The sequence below is a fragment of the Mizuhopecten yessoensis genome, unplaced genomic scaffold, assembly GCF_002113885.1.
Source record: "Mizuhopecten yessoensis strain PY_sf001 unplaced genomic scaffold, ASM211388v2 scaffold10917, whole genome shotgun sequence".
Taxonomy (NCBI): Eukaryota; Metazoa; Mollusca; class Bivalvia; order Pectinida; family Pectinidae; genus Mizuhopecten; species Mizuhopecten yessoensis.
This window is the reverse complement of record NW_018408786.1, coordinates 1436824-1454370: the sequence shown is the minus strand read 5'-3', so window position 1 is coordinate 1454370 and position 17547 is coordinate 1436824. Positions and strand designations below refer to the sequence as shown.

General features: G+C 35.8%; 1 protein-coding gene across 2 annotated transcripts in view; it reads right to left on the bottom strand.

Annotated features, from left to right (window-relative positions):
* Positions 1–3325: 3325 nt before the first annotated feature.
* LOC110463565 overlaps positions 3326–17547 on the bottom strand; it is an 18457-nt gene continuing 4235 nt past the window's right edge. The window contains exons 4-8 of one of the 2 annotated variants that reach the window (XM_021518255.1): positions 16999–17160; positions 16242–16372; positions 15467–15532; positions 9933–9975; positions 3326–9451 (exon numbers count right to left, since the gene is read on the bottom strand). In XM_021518255.1, the coding sequence (XP_021373930.1) occupies positions 8111–9451; positions 9933–9975; positions 15467–15532; positions 16242–16372; positions 16999–17160 (1743 nt within the window). In that variant the 3' untranslated portion in view covers positions 3326–8110. The remainder of the gene's footprint in view (positions 9452–9932; positions 9976–15466; positions 15533–16241; positions 16373–16998; positions 17161–17547) is intronic. The other variant, XM_021518256.1, reaches the window with a different exon arrangement.

Genomic DNA, 17547 nt, shown 5'->3' with positions numbered 1-17547 from the left:
TGTTTTGCGCTTGTTTCCAATCTATTCAGCTGTAAATGAGTATGTGGTTGGGTAGTGCTAGAATTGTTGAATGCTAGCTGTGAGTGCTGAAATGGCAGCACCGGCTGTATGCTCCCCTGTGAGTTGAGAAAGATATTGGCTGGTTGCAAAGGCCCTATAACCATGATTAAAACCCAGCTGTGAAGTCATCTATTGTTGTATTGGTCCATTATATTGCATAATGGACACCTAGGAGTCCATTATTTAACGGGACAGTCCATTGTTTTTTCCAATAATGGACAGTCAGCGCAGAAACAAAACTCCAAAACACAGAAATGAAAAGTAAACATTTTAATATTAAACCAAACATGTCTTATCGTGAACATTCTAACAGAAAAAGAATCTAAAGACTCTTGTCACCTTTCTAAATTCCATTGCAGCATAGCATTTCCAGTTTCACAGTTCACTATATACATGTACGTCCTATAGTTTGGACTTTCTGCTTCCATAGAGACTACAGTCAATAACCTCATTCAAAACTTTACGGTAAGGATATACTATGATGTACTACAAAGCATAGATGCTTGTACTAACAAATCATCATCAGACGAAATGTCAGAAAATAAGTCATTCTTAATGTTAAAACAGGGCGCGTATTCTTTCTCCATGTCAATTACTCCACTAAGAACTTCATCAGTATCAGCTTCACAGCAAGACACATCTCTAAATGAAGATTGTGTGAGGAACAAATCATGGTCGCTGTCTGACATGATGTTGGCTCATCTAGTGTATAATGAATACTGAACACTCGGAGTGAAGGAGTGTCAACCTGACTGTCCATTATGTGTCACGGGTGGCTGAACACATTTCTATTACTGCATGGGCATGTGCTATTTCTGATAAAGGGTAAGAAGGCTAGGAGTGTGCTAGGTTTTAAGTACGATAAAGTCCTCAAGCTGTCTATTCTTTGAAATAATGGAATGGACTCGGCCTACAGCCTCGTCCAGTCAATTATTTCAAAGAATAGACAGCTTGAGGACATTATCCTTTACATAATAATTTGTGAAATGTTTTGAGACAACCTATTAACTAGGTTGTGATAAAGCGATATATAAGAACCTCTCATTATTAATAATTTTATTATTATTTTTCTTTTGTTTGAAAATAGAACCATATACTGGTATTCATGTTGCTATTATCTCAGCCAGGACTTCAGTGAAATACGTTCCTTGCCTCAGACAAACGTCTGTTAATCACTCGTCCAGTAACTCCTTCGTTCTTAAAAACAACCAAAACACTTAAACAATATAACAACTAATCATTTTTATTACTTTCAGATCTTGATATTGACATTTGACAAACACTAACAGTTATACTTCTGGATAATAATACCCGTCCAGCATTCACTATTCAACAGATTCTCGTTATCCCATCTAAAAAATTCTACCGTGACCTGGACATGGGAAGGTCATTCACATCTTTTAATTGGAACACCTTCTGCCTTGACCTTGACCTTGGAGTGACCTTGGCATTGTGTACGGCCCTATCCAATGTGTAAAACATGTAGCCCACCCCATAAAGATTTCTACAGATATGATTGTTTATACCATTTAAAACTGCTCAAGAATGTTTGTTACATCGAATGTGACATGTACCTCCCTAAAGAAAGAGTGCCAGACTTAAGTTAACAATGAATCAGTTTAAAACTATCAACATGCAATTTAAAAAAAATTATTTCCTATACCAAGACGCCCCAGTGAACAGGAAGTTGATCATATGGGTTTTCTTGGTGTAGGAAATAGTGTTTAGAAAGCACATAGGTGGTTCCTAACTAGAAATGTCAACTTTTAGAGGAGTATTTATTTGTTTTTTTTGTGGTAGGGAACTCTTTAAGGTTTGAAATAACTGAGTTATACTGTAATTGACATTAACAGTTAATATATTTATGAAGGAAACACAACTATCATTCGTGTTTGTAAAAATTAATTATAAATTTTTTCAAACAAATACATTTTGCGATCTTGATACAACCTATACATATAGCTTATTCATGGAATAACTGGCCGACACTCTCAGATCTATTAACACTGACATGAGAATAATAGTTACACCAGAACAGGTGATAGCGGATTAAACTCTATGCACCAATACAAAACAATTCATTCATTCACCCCTGAAGTTTCAAAATAAAACTATTCCAACCTTAGAATTGGAAAAGTTCAAATGTGTCTTCAGGGGAGAATGAGTTAATAATAGAAAACACAGTTATAATACTTATGTGTTTACCATGCAAAGCAAATAATCAAAACAGGAGATTCAAAGATTAATCAACAAAAATTATAATAACAGTATTTTGAATGTATCTGAAGTTTTGATTAGAAAGATGATAATTTGGTTTTGATTTCAAAGTTTTCATTGTAAGATGATGGCAAATAAAACCAGACTGGCAATGGATTGCAGATCAAGAAATTAACGGTTATTTGTGGCTTTGAACCTGAGTTTCCGCAGATCTAAATTAAGAGATTTACACCTAAAATGTTTTTCTTTCAATAGAATTTATTCACTCTATTGACCTAAGATTGTTGATAGACATCGCTCAAGATTAAACAACAATTAAGATACCAGAGAGTTCTGTACCATGGGAAGTGACTCAAATACTATTCATCAAAGGCCATGAACACTATTTCCCCTTTCAACTCTTACAACAAATGAGAATCTTTAAATACATAAATTATAGAAAGCAAACTTTCTGTGCATGCAGCACACTTGTTAGACAGACGATGCGACACAGATTTAAGCAAAATTTATCAAACTGAGAAACTTCCTGAAAATAAATAGATTCTAAGTTGCAGTAACTTTTAAACGATAGTTCACACGTTCAGAAAAAAAATGTTTAAAATTGATGCTAATCCTTTAGCAAACCACATAGTGACTTTCTAAAGTTATGTCTATTCTTAATACCAGGTATTCTCTGTCGATCATACATAATCATTCTAAAGACGCAAACTTTCACACCATCATCCAGTGGTAGCACTATTTATCCTACTTCCCTGCTAAAGCTAATGTTTACTATGTAAGCACTACATATGTAAAATATAAACTGCATCTCATTATCAAACTGTATATTGATACTAAAACTACAACTTGGACAACGTGAAGACGGTTTCAATCTCCAGTTACTTAACGCAGTATTAAGGTTTCCTGTAAATAATCTGATCAAGCAATGGTTTCGTTTTTGTGCAAAAAAGACCTATTTTATTAAAAAGATCAGCACTCAAAAAAGTAATAAAAAAATTAGAGAACTTTATATATACTGGTACCAGGAATCCCCCCCCCCCCCCCCCCCCCAAAAAAAAAGATTTCCTTGAATTTTACCTTTTCTCCTTGTTCAATATCTTTAATTAAGCACCAACAAACATGTACATGTTGGAGTGGAAAAACTCCCACATCGGAAATGGTTTTTAACTTCCTATTTTTGACTTTTTTCCCCCCACCACAGTAACATGAATCAGTATTATGAAGAAAATACACGAGGAATACATTGTAAATAGCACTAGTTGTTATTTAAACACAAACTAAAGCTTTGGTTGTAAAAAATATAATGTTAATCTTACGGAAATTAGAAAATGTATTATGCACCAGTTAATACAATGAAATGTTATCAGTTGTGCAGAAAAAAAGTTCAAAATACAAGGTGTTATTCGTGTGCTTTGTAAAAAAAAAATCCAACCCAATAAAAACCACAGCTTTCAGAAACAGAACATTCAACTTTTTCAATTTCAGACAACAATGTGCAACTCCATCTGGTATTGAACACGTGTGAAGAACACACCACATTTTATTTTAGGTTGGTCACGGAAGACAGAAGATCACAGATATGGTGCAATTTAAGGAACTTTCTTCCAGAAACCATTTTTAGCTAATAGCCATTTGTTGAGTTAGTTCAAATCTCTCGTGATTTAAAACCTAGTACATGTACAGTGAATCTTCGATAATCCTCGTAAAAACTTATCATTTCTCCACTTACATGTCAATCAATTCCATATTAATTGTCTACGAAATCAGATTTTAAATCTTGGATAACACGTCCCTTAATCCTAAATTATTGCCCACAGCGATAAAATAATAATGACAGAATTTGCAATTGTAAATGTCTAGTCTTTTCTGTGATGGGACAATATTGCACCTCAAATCATAAATCTAACTACAACTGCCTTTGGGATCACAGATCAATTAAAAGAAATTAAACTAGTTTTGATCTTGAATGACTGAACTGAAACTTGAATTAATCATTTTGAACTTATGATCACTTTAAACTTAGGACTATTATACCCCAGATATCAACATCTCAAGTACAGGCAAATATGGAAAACAACTTGCACCAAATATCGCAGCGAAGTGAAATGTGATCCTTAAAAATATATGTAATTTTCATGAAAAAAAATCCAAAAATCATGATAATTAAGATTACACGGATCAGTTAATAGGAATTGTCATCTTACTAAAGAAGCATGGACTTTATAGTTATACAAACTAGTGTAATTATGTGTGACACAGGGTAACTAAAAAACTCGGTAAATTTTCATGCCCTTATTCGATTCTGTCGTACAATTACAGCAGAAATACATAACATTACAAGGTCTTCATTTTCTATGCAAACACATCTATATTAACTAATTCAAATCTAATACACAGCCAGATAATGAGACAAAAAATAAAAACAATTAATACTGATTAAATCCCAATCACTTGGAAATAATTATGTGAATTAGCACACAGTGGAAAAGTTGTCCAGAAATAACGTAAACTCGCTCAAAAGTCTTGTACAACCAAAATTTCTGTCTAAATGTACGTGCAAGTACCGTCACACACCTCAGGTTTATACGATACACACATTGCACAAGGCATTGCTGAACACAAAATTTTACATATTAAATATTCAACAAAGAAAAAAAAGAATAAATAAACATGTATCCACATTCAATATCACAGTGAATAATTTTATTTCTATCCAATGTTAATTTCTGAGAAGCTATCTTTTTTTCGGAGGAAGCTTTGTTGTAACTCAAGTTAACATGTATATCATAAGGACTAAATGCTTAACATGACAGGGTAAATAGAATGTTGAGGGTTCTACAACTGTATTTTGTTAACATCTGACAGATCTTGTAAACAATCAACGATCACAAAAATGTGCTAACAGGTAAACGAAGGATTTATCATCAAAATGAGAACAGAAAAGAAGTAAAAACTGGATTCTGTAGACCAACACGATCTCGTTGAATAAACTCAACTTTAAATATCACACTGGTAGTAAGAAATGAATGAAAAAATAGTAATATAGTATTGCTTATTATATTTTTTCCAATCTCACAGAAAATCTTCCACAGGAAAAGTTATACAAATACATGTAATTAAGCAATATGCCCTTAAACTGGTTTGAGACAGCCGTGAACTATATCAAATACTGTTTTAAATTAACGTGCATGTAGGACTGGGCTGAGGAAATGTTGACAAATTGTGCACTTTAACATTAGTCAGCATAAAGAAATGTAGATGAAACGTATTGACACACTACATAATATACATTGTAATGGCATTGCCAAGGCAAAAAAAAGGAAAAATAATTTAAAGTGTAAAAATTCCACAGTACACCATATACAGTGTTGAAATATGAAAATTCCAACTTTTACAGTACAACAATTTTATCAAACATGAAACGCTTTAATTAACATGCAGTGGATTTTTTCTTTATGGTTCGTACCTTCCAAGGATTTGTATGTCCAATACATATGTATGTAAACACATTCTGTACACAATTTCATCAAAACGCAGTGAAATAAACGTATGTTGTTTATGACATTCAAAATAACCGTATACAATGAATCGCCTGTATTCTGCGATTTCTGAGAATTCAAACACATTGTAAATATTTGTCCCTACAAACAGGGGACATCATGTACTTTGTAGTGTTTGTGGTGGTTTAGTTTTTTTTACTTTTCATAGTACAAGTACATTTCAGAGTGAAGATGGAAATTTCTGAACACATTAAACCAATGACAGATTTTAGCATGTTGTTTTTTTTATCTAATTTAATTTATTGTAATTTAATTTAGATTAAAACTTACCCATTAAAAGGTGATATTGGCAAAAATGACATCACTAATTCAACCAAACATACAGAATACAGTATTTTTTCCTTTTGCAAATTCACATTAAAATTCATTTACCAGGTATATGCTGTTTGAAAAAATAATTGCAAAAATAATTATACTAGATGTATAAGCAATAGGTAAGAAATTATCAAAATACTTGATGCAAAATACCGAACTGTTTCAAACCATTTGACACCGTTCGCCTATAACCACAATTCAATGATGAAAATGATTAATAGAAATGCCGAATGAATATAGCATATCTGTAACGTATACCGTAAATCAGATTATAATCAGAAATATTGAAAATACATAAAAACAAAATAACTGTGAAGTTTGAAACAGAACACCATTAATGTTTAAATATAAGAATAATACATATACGGTATACATAAATCTCAACTTTCCTCTCCAAGATTTTACTAGATGGCACCATGTGATTTTAAAGTATGGGTATTTTTCATCATACTTTCTTTATATTATAGTACATCAATATCTAACAGACATATGTTTTAGTGTAATACTTCTTCATGTTTTTAAGGTCAGCTAAAAAAAAAAAATTATGAAAATTATTGACTCAATTTTTTATATTATACGGCACAGTACCATAGTGCATAACATGTATATAATACATGTATACTCGTATACTAATTACACGTACCGGTACATCAAACAAATCTACAGATTCCTGTACACAGTACAATTATACCGGTTATATACATGACTGTACTTATACATCATACATCTGTACATGTAAACCTATGCATAAAATAGGCCTGCTAGTCGACACTACGCAGAAAAGAATCCTCCTCCAAACAGTAGTTCATAACAATCACTACATACATACCCTGTTTTAAAAATCATGGTCACACCCTGTATTTAGTCCTGATTTCAATCCAATTCAACGAAAAATCCTGTACCATAATCAACCTGCCATAGAAACCACTTGTCTGTTACATAGGCTTAATTACCAGGTACTCCTTTAAATGGTCTTCTATAAAGAGATCTAATGATCTAATAAATTGCAAAAAATAAATTAAATTGAAATGTTTCCCCACAACTCAATCAAAACGACATCAGCAAAACATTTCAGCTGTCAAATTTCTAGCACTATTCTTAAATCATATAGTGAACTATTTCCAACTTTCTTCCAGCACTATAGTTAAATGTGAAGGCTACGAAGGAATTCCAATCTAATCTGAACACTTCTCTGACAAACAAACTTATCTTTCCGAACAGATCAATATTTCCAATAAATTCAGTTAATTTTCAATATATTGAGATCGCAACAAATGTATTAATAGAGATCTAAAATAAATATGGGTCTGTATGAGGGTTAAGGTTTCCAATTGAGTTGGTATAGTTTGGTAAAAAAATCTTGCAAGATGTGATATATGAAAAACCTCAAATTCATTAAAATAATGGAGAAAAAAAATACTGCGCTAAATATTATCAAAAGAACATGCCAAAATACTGAAATTATTACTGGTTGATAATTAACAATAACATTACCAAAATGAACAAATCGTATATATAAATTAAAGTAATTACAGTGAGTTTCACATTAAAACTACATAGGTGTACCACTTAACGGATTATTTTACAAGAACAGTTTTGGTAGAAAACAGCACTAACGTTATCAGCCTTACTCATATAACTGATGGTAATGCATTCAAGCCGTCCAATTTTTTTATACCTATATCTCTTTTGCAACTTTCAGCCGCACAGTATCTGGAGATCTCTATATGTTTAATTTACCTGAACTTGGTATTAAATAAAAGAAAGGAGTGGTGTGGGCTTATTGAGTTGCAGAAGACTATAAGTTGAACCCAAAATGGTTACGGAGTTAACTGAACATAATTATATGCCAACGTTCCAGATCAATTTTATGCAGGCACATTATCACCTCTTATGTTTGAGCTAACTCTAGCTACCACGATGTGATACATGTACTTAATCCAAAGTAATATTGTGAATCAAACCGTTTCAATCTCCTCTGGTGAAACTACTGGCTGAGAACATTGCAACTGAGTATCATTTTGCTGAACATCTATCTGAGTGTCAACTTCTGGACTAGTCAAGGGCAGGGTCTTATTGGATTCCGTCTCCGCATCGTTGTCGTTTGTCAGAGTGGTCGACAAGGACACCTCACCGTTTGTAAGAGATTCTATGACAGTGTTTTCCCCCTTTTCCACGGGGGCATGAATGTATTGCTCAAGGTGACTCAGTCTGGGGGGTAAACTCATACGGTTCCACTCCTGCCTTTTAAAAGTCGGGCTGTTATCATCTGTCGAAGCTTGATCAGAAAACTCGAGGGTCAGGAGCTCCACCTGGTCATCGTCCAGCATTGGTCCAGTGCTGGCAATGCTTTCAGTGTCTGACCAGTCCTCCCCGTCTGCGTTACCAGGGGCGAGGAATGACCCCTGACGACTTGGCGAGTTCGACATAGAGTTCTCCCTCCAAGTTTTCTCTGTTGGACTACCAAACGGATTATGCTTTGGAAATTCAACACTCCTTTGAATTTTTGATTGGTCTTTTGACAGTCTTCGTCTCTGACCTCTTCTAGTTGGTTGAATTTCCGTTGCCTGATATCGTTGAGTTAAAGGATCCATGCCAGCATCGATCTTCAATATCAGGCCGCCTTGGAGTTTCCGTCGCCTCCCTGTGGGCGAGGATTGAGATCGCGCTCGTTGACCTTGTGACAGGTCTGGTCTGTCTGCGTAATCACTTGGGGAAGACGATAACAGAGAGCTAGTGAAGTCTTTGGGTAAACTAGATTCTCGTGACAAACTCCGCCGCATTGGCGTGTGTGTGGCATGTTGACCCTGTGTTGGTCGACTATTTGGCAGTGCTCTATATTCCTCATCAAACGTCGGCGCGGGAAAATCGTCTCCGCCACCCTCTGTCTGACTGATACGCCTCTCTATGGCTTCCCTGTAGCTGGGGTTACGAGATTTATCTAGATTGTGATGTATGACAGATGGGAGAGTATAGTCAATATCCTCGTGCGATCTAAAGTTTGAATGTTGAGCATGACTAGAAGTGTTTGTTGCCCGGGACATGCCCTGACAGCTGCTCAGGTGGCTTGACCCCTGACCTTCCGCAGAGTTCATGCCCTTGTCACGGGTGGGTGGAGGTGACGGAGATTCGGAGCCTACTCCCGCCTCCCGGACACCGAGCTCCTGCTGTTTTCGTTTCTCCTGCCGCTGAAGATGAATGTCGTCACTGATCAGCTCCAGATTTTTCAGAGCATCGGAGTACGATGATTTAGCTGAACCTACATCCCCTTCTAAGGTATGGATCTTTCTCTTGAGATCCTGCAACCAGATGTTTTCTTTGAATACAAGTTTTACAGAAAATTATATGACGTGCACATTCATCAACCCCTGCACCCTTCCCAATGGGATTGTCCCTCTAAGCAAACTCCCATAGGTAACAATTTAAAAATAAGATGTTTTTCTGATTTATGAAAACCCCAATATAGAAGGCCTTCATTTTATTTGTCACCTTGTTAACCACAAGCGAATGTCAAGGTCCTTATGCTTTACTATGACCTTATATGTCTCCCTCTACATATTGCAGAACTTCTTTATAATGCCAACAATTTGCTGAACAAATAGTGGCAGTGTAGCGAGGTTTTACCGTATTTCCCATCAACATAACATAGCATGACAGAGAAATTTACACCTATTGTACATGTTTTTAACCACTATTAACATAATAAAAGCCCATTCAATTTTTTTCATTTTTCTTCTTTTTCGGCTGGAGGTTAAACTTGTATTGTTCTCTCAATCTTACCTCCATTGATTGGTTGAAATTTGCTTTCATTTCAAAGTATGGTCTGAAACAAACAAGAAAACACATCTTATAAACGGAATTATTCCATATAAGTTCAATTCTCAAACTTTCTGTCATATTCTCTTGGTAGAGCACGTAAAAAAATTAAATGACTTTGATTATTCAATATTCAAAGAACTTGCTTTTCTGTGCTTTCATAATTCCTTACAATTTTGCCACAATATCACAGAGAATTTCAGTCAAAAAATGTCTGAAGTGAAAGATAGCATTCCAAATGATAATACTCCTTAGGAAATCTGGATTCTGCTTTTAGAGCCAAATTCAGTGAAGAAGATATATTTTCATTCTGTGTTTTTTCAGGACATAGAAGTAACCCTATCAGCCAGTTAAGCTTTTAATGCTGCATGTACTTGGTTTGTTTGTTTGTGTAATACGTCCTATTAACAGCTATGGTATTTTAAGAACGTGCCAGGTTTCGGTGGCGGAGGAAAAGCTGGGGTTCCCGGAGAAAAACCACCGACCTACAGTCAGTACCTGGCGACTGCCCCACATAGGTCTTAAACCCGTGACCAAGTGGTGGAGGGCTAGTGGTAGCAGAATATCAGAAGCCTTAACCACTTGGCCCACTGCGGCCCCCTATGACTTTGAAATTGACGTCGGAGAAATCTTCTTAAACTAACGCCTCATCCTTGAAGTTTAATTACAGTTTTTGTTTATCACCGTGAAAAATTGGTATGTACTACATTTAAGTTCTGAGACTATTTGGACCCTTGCGTGGCCTGACGAAAAGGATCACAGGTTCATACAAATGAAGATTTATGTAAAGTTAGCTCCAGGGTCAGTTCCCTTCATCAGGCCATGCACGCTATGCAAGGATGTGGCCACTCCAGGTGCAGAGGAGCGGGGCCCTGTGAATAGGGGAATTTTAAGTTTAAATCTTCAAAATCCTTCTTCAATAGTCATATTTATATTGGTATCAATGTGTTATTCATATCAATGTGTTTATTTTCTTCTTGTCACTCCAAGTTCTGGTACAACCAACTAATCAAAGAAAATACTAATGAAACTCATTTGTGTCAAAAAAAGCACTGAGTATGCTGAGGATATATGGATCGAGACACAGATTTAAACAAGCATACTGAGTATTGCTGAAGCAATACATGTCCCCTACCGGTCCCCGCAATCTATTAAGGTGCAACAGTGACCTCAACCTAGATCCGAGGACCTTGACACCTAAACTTGTCCAATATATTGATTTTTTTTACAATAGTGTGAAGTTTGACTAAAATCCATGAAAGAATGAAGACACTAGAGTGCTGACAAAGATTTTCCATTTATAGTAATAGTGACATTGACCATGATACGATGACCTTGAAACTCGAATTTGTCGAAGATATTTTATTTTGTTTTTGACTGTATGAAGTTTGATTAAAAACTAGGAAAGAATGAAGGCGCAAGAGTGCTGACAAACTTCTTCAGACAGACAGCGAGGAAAACTTTAGGTATTCTTTTTTTCTGCTCCCTCCCTGCCACCCCCACCCAGTTTCATCGGTAAGGGAATAAAAATACTAAGAAAACTTATTTGTTGATTGTAAAGGTATCTTTACAAGTGTGTGAAGTTTGATTAAAAACTAGGAAAGAATGAAGGCGCAAGAGTGCTGACAAACTTCTTCAGACAGACAGCGAGGAAAACTTTAGGTATTCTTTTTTTCTGCTCCCTCCCTGCCACCCCCACCCAGATTCACCGGTAAGGGAATAAAAATACTAAGAAAACTTATTTGTTGATTGTAAAGGTATCTTTACAAGTGTGTGAAGTTTGATAAACAGGCAAGGAAGAATGTTAAATAAAATTTTCTATTTATAGTAATACTGACCTTTACCTTGATCCGATGACCTTGAAACTCGAGCTTGACGAAGATATTTTAATTCTTTATGACTGTGTGAAGTTTGATTAAAAACCAAGAAAGAATGAAGACGCTAGAGTGCTTACAAAGTTTTTTTATTTATAGTAATATTGACCTTGACCTTGATCCGATGACCTTGAAACTCGAATTTGTCGAAGATATTTTATTTTGTTTTTGACTGTGTGAAGTTTGATTAAAAACCAAGAAAGAATGAAGACGCTAGAGTGCTGACAAAGTTTTTCTATTTATAGTATCAGTGACCTTGACCTTGATCCGATGACCTTGAAACTCGAATTTGTCGAAGATATTTTATTTTGTTTTTGACTGTGTGAAGTTTGATTAAAAACCAAGAAAGAATGAAGACGCTAGAGTGCTGACAAAGTTTTTCTATTTATAGTAATAATGACCTTGACCTTGATCCGATGACCTTGAAACTCGAACTTGTTGAAGATATTTTAATTCTTTACATGTGTGTAAAGTTTGATTAAAATCCATGAAAGAATGAAGGCTCTAGAGTGCTGACAAACCTCTTCGGACAGATGGACAGACGGACAGACGGAGGGGAAAACTATAGTCCCCCCGGTTTCCCGGTAGGGGACTAATAATGTAAAAGACATAAAGGTAGGTAACCAAATTCTCTTCTGGCCCCAACACTGGACTCAAGACATTTTGACAGTATCTATATATATTGTCACACCAGAAATCTTCCCTTCAAAATGTCGGAGTGTTTGGGCCTGAAGAAGATATGGTGTATGTATTCTGGGCTTTAAGGCATGTCTCTTACCAATGACATACATATTTCTACTATAGTGTCCTTGTAACTAGGTCGCTGTCATTTGTTTCAACAAATATGGTAGCCCTTTACTCAAGCCAACTACAGGCCAAATATCATGACAGTGGTTTTTGAGTGGATTTTTTTTTTTTATACTTTTGACCCCTGTCACATCTAATTGGTATGCAATAGCTCAGTAAAGTGAATGAATCAGTTTGTGGCCTCAAATGTTAGATGCAATTTAGAGAATGCAAGTTTCATAAGAACTAAATCAACTGAAAATACATATATAAATATTCACATGTCAACCACTCTGAAGCAATACTGCATTGTAAGTTTGAACATAAATAGTTCACTGTGTCGCTATATTTTTTGGGATATCATAGAGAAAGTTCTTGATAAAGAAAGAATGATTTTAGTATCTTACAGTGTTTGCATTGTAACATTTAAATACTAATATTTTTATAAGGATTAAGGATATATACAAAACATGGAAAAATAAAAATAAACAGGAAAACCAACACTAGCAGAGTGTAGACCCACATATAAACCAACAGTAGCTAAACACAGTCACCTATTGATGAGATTGGAAAATCAATATAAAAACACAATAAATAAAGAAAGGAAAGTAGAAAATGACAACCTTTAAACCAAAGCAGACAGGATGAAGATGTTGATAATATTAAAGTGGGAGAATTTCTATTAACAGTTCATGAAGGCCACTTACAACGTATTCCCGTGGTCATGTTTACCAAAACCTATATAAAGAATCTCAAACAAGTTCCCATTACGACTTCAATGAGCAAATTTCGAAATCTGCACATAGTATGGCAAAAAGTCTGAAACTCTGATTTTTTTACATGATTTACTATTTGCAAATGGACACATTTCATCACAGATTAGGTAGAAAACACACCAAGTAATTACTGCCATCTTTGGTTTTCAGCACATATATGCATGATGTTATCACATTGTTCCTTGTGACGTGAAAATATATGTTGATACAAGGTACACATTTAAAACAGATCTATTAACAGATAAAGCAGGAGTCTTTAAAATAAATGAAGTCACCATTTCCAAAATCAGCTTACTAACTATGGACTGAAACTAAAAATAAAATGTACAAGCTCCTCACCACCTGTTGTCCCTATGTACATAACAAGGTCTAGTAAAGGGAGACAACCCATCAGTCTGTATGGTTTACTTCTCTAACAAGGACAATTCCATGTCAAATGCTACCATGTACCAGTGTTATCTGCACGTACAGTGACATCAATTCAAAGGTTTAAGGACTCAAAATTAGTATCTTTTATTTGAAGCCATACTTTTGGTCAATTAGTGGCATATAATATGCAAGCAAAGTCTGGCTAGCATGATTTGTTAGTGTGTCCAGCATGATAAATTCTGATTCAAACATTGAGGTATGAATACATATAACTACATTGACTCTTATGAATATAATCCACATTTATTGTAAAGCATTCCAGGGATTGGGAGATAATAAATAAATAGTATAGTACACTATACAAACAACTTTAGATGTAATTTCTTACTACGCAAGATCTGATATAAATGTTATTACACAAGATCTGATATAAGTGTTATAACACAATATCTGATATAAATTCAATAACAGAGGAAAAGCATTCCAACAGACACACTTTATAATTTTCAAGTCTGAAGTTAAATTGTTATGAACATGCTTCTGTCTTGTTGGTTTCCTGTACTTGTCCCCTCCCATCCATCAACCCCGACCTCAACATTCCCTATAAACCCCGACCACAATCTTCCCTATAAACCCCGCCCCCAACATTCCCTATAAACCCCGACCCCAACCTTCCCTATAATCCCCAACCTCAACATTCCCTATAAACCCCGACCCCAACATTCCCTATAAACCCCGACCCCAACCTTCCTACTTCTCTATAAACCCTGACCCCAACCTTCCCTATAATCCCCTACCTCAACATTCCCTATAAACCCCGACCACAATCTTCCCTATAAACCCCGACCCCAACATTCACTATAAACCCCGACCCCAACATTCCCTATAAACCCCGACCCCAACCTTCCCTATAAACCCCGACCCCAACCTTCCACCTTTCCTATAAACCCTGACCCCAACCTTCCACCTTCCCTATAAACCCTTACCCCAACCTTCCCTATAAACCCCGACCCCAACCTTCCACCTTCCCTATAAACCCTGACCCCAACCTTCCACCTTCCCTATAAACCCTTACCCCAACCTTCCACCTTTCCTATAAACCCCGACCCAAACCTTCCACCTTTCCTATAAACCCCGACCCCAACCTTCCACCTTCCCTATGAACCCTTACCCCAACCTTCCACCTTCCCTATAAACCCTTACCCCAACCTTCCACCTTTCCTATGAACCCTGACCCCAACCTTCCACCTTTCCTATGAACCCTGACCCCAACCTTCCCTATAAACCCTGACCCCAACCTCCCACTTTCCCTATAAACCCCGACCACAACCTTCCCTATAAACTGACTGTTTGTCCCATTTCATCCATCCAGTCACCCTGCCAACTTTATACAAACAAAAGGTTCCTTGCTTACATTCTATGATAAAAATAAATAAAATCCTGCAGTTTAAATATTCTATATTCATCTCAAATAAATTTAGGTAAGGAATATGACAAAATTATTTCCGTCAAGATATACATGGAGGATATTTGATTTAAAATATATTTTGCATCACCAATACATAATCATAAGATCAAAGGGTAAAAACGAGAGGGATCAGCAGTATAACTAGAGGTTCAGTCCGTGGCCCACTGAGGATCTATCGTAATTTATAGCTGGCATGCTTAAGATAAAACTTGCTTTCTTACTTACAACAAACACAACTCATATCGGTTGACTATGTCACCCATTTGTAGGAAACTCCTGCGAATGGACATACTGGGGCAAAACAATGGAAAAGGGAGATAAATCTCGGGATATAACACAATGAAAAAGATGAAAACAATGAAGAGGTTTTAAATCAAAAGTGACCATCAATGATATCTGGTGTTAGTGTAACTGTGATAGTGCATGAAATGTTTGTCAATCTTAATATCTGTCTGGCCAGTTTTTTTTAAGATAAAAATATCTTCTTTCAAGAAACTACAAAGTTTGTACATCAGATTTGATAAAAGTGACAGTATCAACTTGAACATCTGTAGGAAATATGGTAAAGAATGTTATTTTCTAAAATTACCAAATAAAATCTGACCCTTAAAAGACATGAAATAGACAGTAAAACAGGGTTTTGTTAATTTTTTAAATAATTGACGAAGGTCAGATCTTACACTTCCAATCTAATAGTTGTCATCTTTCTATATTTTCATACTTAATCATTCAAAATATAATGTTCAACAAACTTCTTTTTATTCATAAAAACTGGTCAGTACTCGGAAGTTATTGCGAAGAATGATAGCTCCTATGAGAGTTGAGCAACAATCTGTGGTTAGTTTAGCATGAAATACTGATTTACCATGAGTGTGATACATCTAGCCTAGTTAGTGGAAAAACATGTTAAATGTGCAATAAAAAAAAAGAACCCTTTCAAGACATTCTTTAATCCATACATTGATACTGGACGTTTTATTATATCCTCGAGACCACTTACTTAGACTTATTGATTGCACGCTTCAGTTCTTTCTGAAGATATTGCACCTTGGTGTCGGCCTCGTTAAAATTCACAGTCGTTACCATGTGTTCCAGTTCACTCTCGTTCCTCTCCTTCTCCGCTTCATTTACCTGCAAATACAGACCAATGGTCAAGATCTCATTCACCAGCAAACACAGACCAATGGTCAATATCTCATTTACCTGCTAACAGCAACGGTCAAGATCAAATTCACCAGCAAACACAGACGAATGGTCAAGATCTCATTTACCAGCAAACACAGACCAATGGTCAATAGCTCATTTACCTGCTAACAGCAACGGTCAAGATCAAATTCACCAGCAAACACAGACGAATGGTCAAGATCTCATTTACCAGCAAACACAGACCAATGGTCTATGTTTCATTTACCAGCAAACACAGACCAATGGTCAAGGTAGTACCTGTACTGTGACAGTTATCACCTGTTGTTTGTTCCAGTTTGTGACTAGGAAATAGTTATTCATTATTTTGCAAATTCTTGTACTGAACTGTTTTTTAAGATATTTATGATATTTCCACCCATATACATAAGGGAGGTAACTCTGTCTAATGTATAAAATGGATGAAATATTTTTATTTTCAAAAATTTGTGATATTTTTCCGAAAATTTGAATGCCTATGAATAGACCAATGTAATTTGACACCACATCATTCAACACCTCACTGATGTGGTTTTAGTGAAGTCAGTCTGTAGATTAAACATATGAATAGTGACCTTCATTGTCGCGTGGTTGAGCATCTCCTGCCAGGCAGGGTCTGAGGGCTCCTCCCGGCACATGTAGCCTTGCTCCGCCAGCTGTACCATCTCCTTGGCTGCCTCATGCATGCTGCAGGCACGCTCAAATCGCAGTGCCGTTTTCTGAGCATCTATGTGAGCCTGAGGACCGAATCAAAAGTCAGTCAGTCTGATACAGCTACAAATCACATTGAATTAAATATAAACAAGAGATCCCAGAGGGATCTTGGCGCCCACCTTTGTACCATCTTCATTAGTTCTTTGTCAGTTCGATCTTTTCTCTTCTTTCCTCTAATCTGTTTGATCGAGTCATGTTAACAGTAAATGCACCTTGAGGTAACTTTTGATCTAAACTTAATACTGATGTGTATGAAAGCCAACCTTCAAAGTGAGTTTGTCATTTCACATATTTACTAGTACAGTACTTAATGTGAAAGAAATAGAATCGATCATTGCAATATGAGAAAGATCTGTTTAGTTCTTCTTTTAATCCATTTTGTTTTTATGATCAGTCTCAAAATATAACAT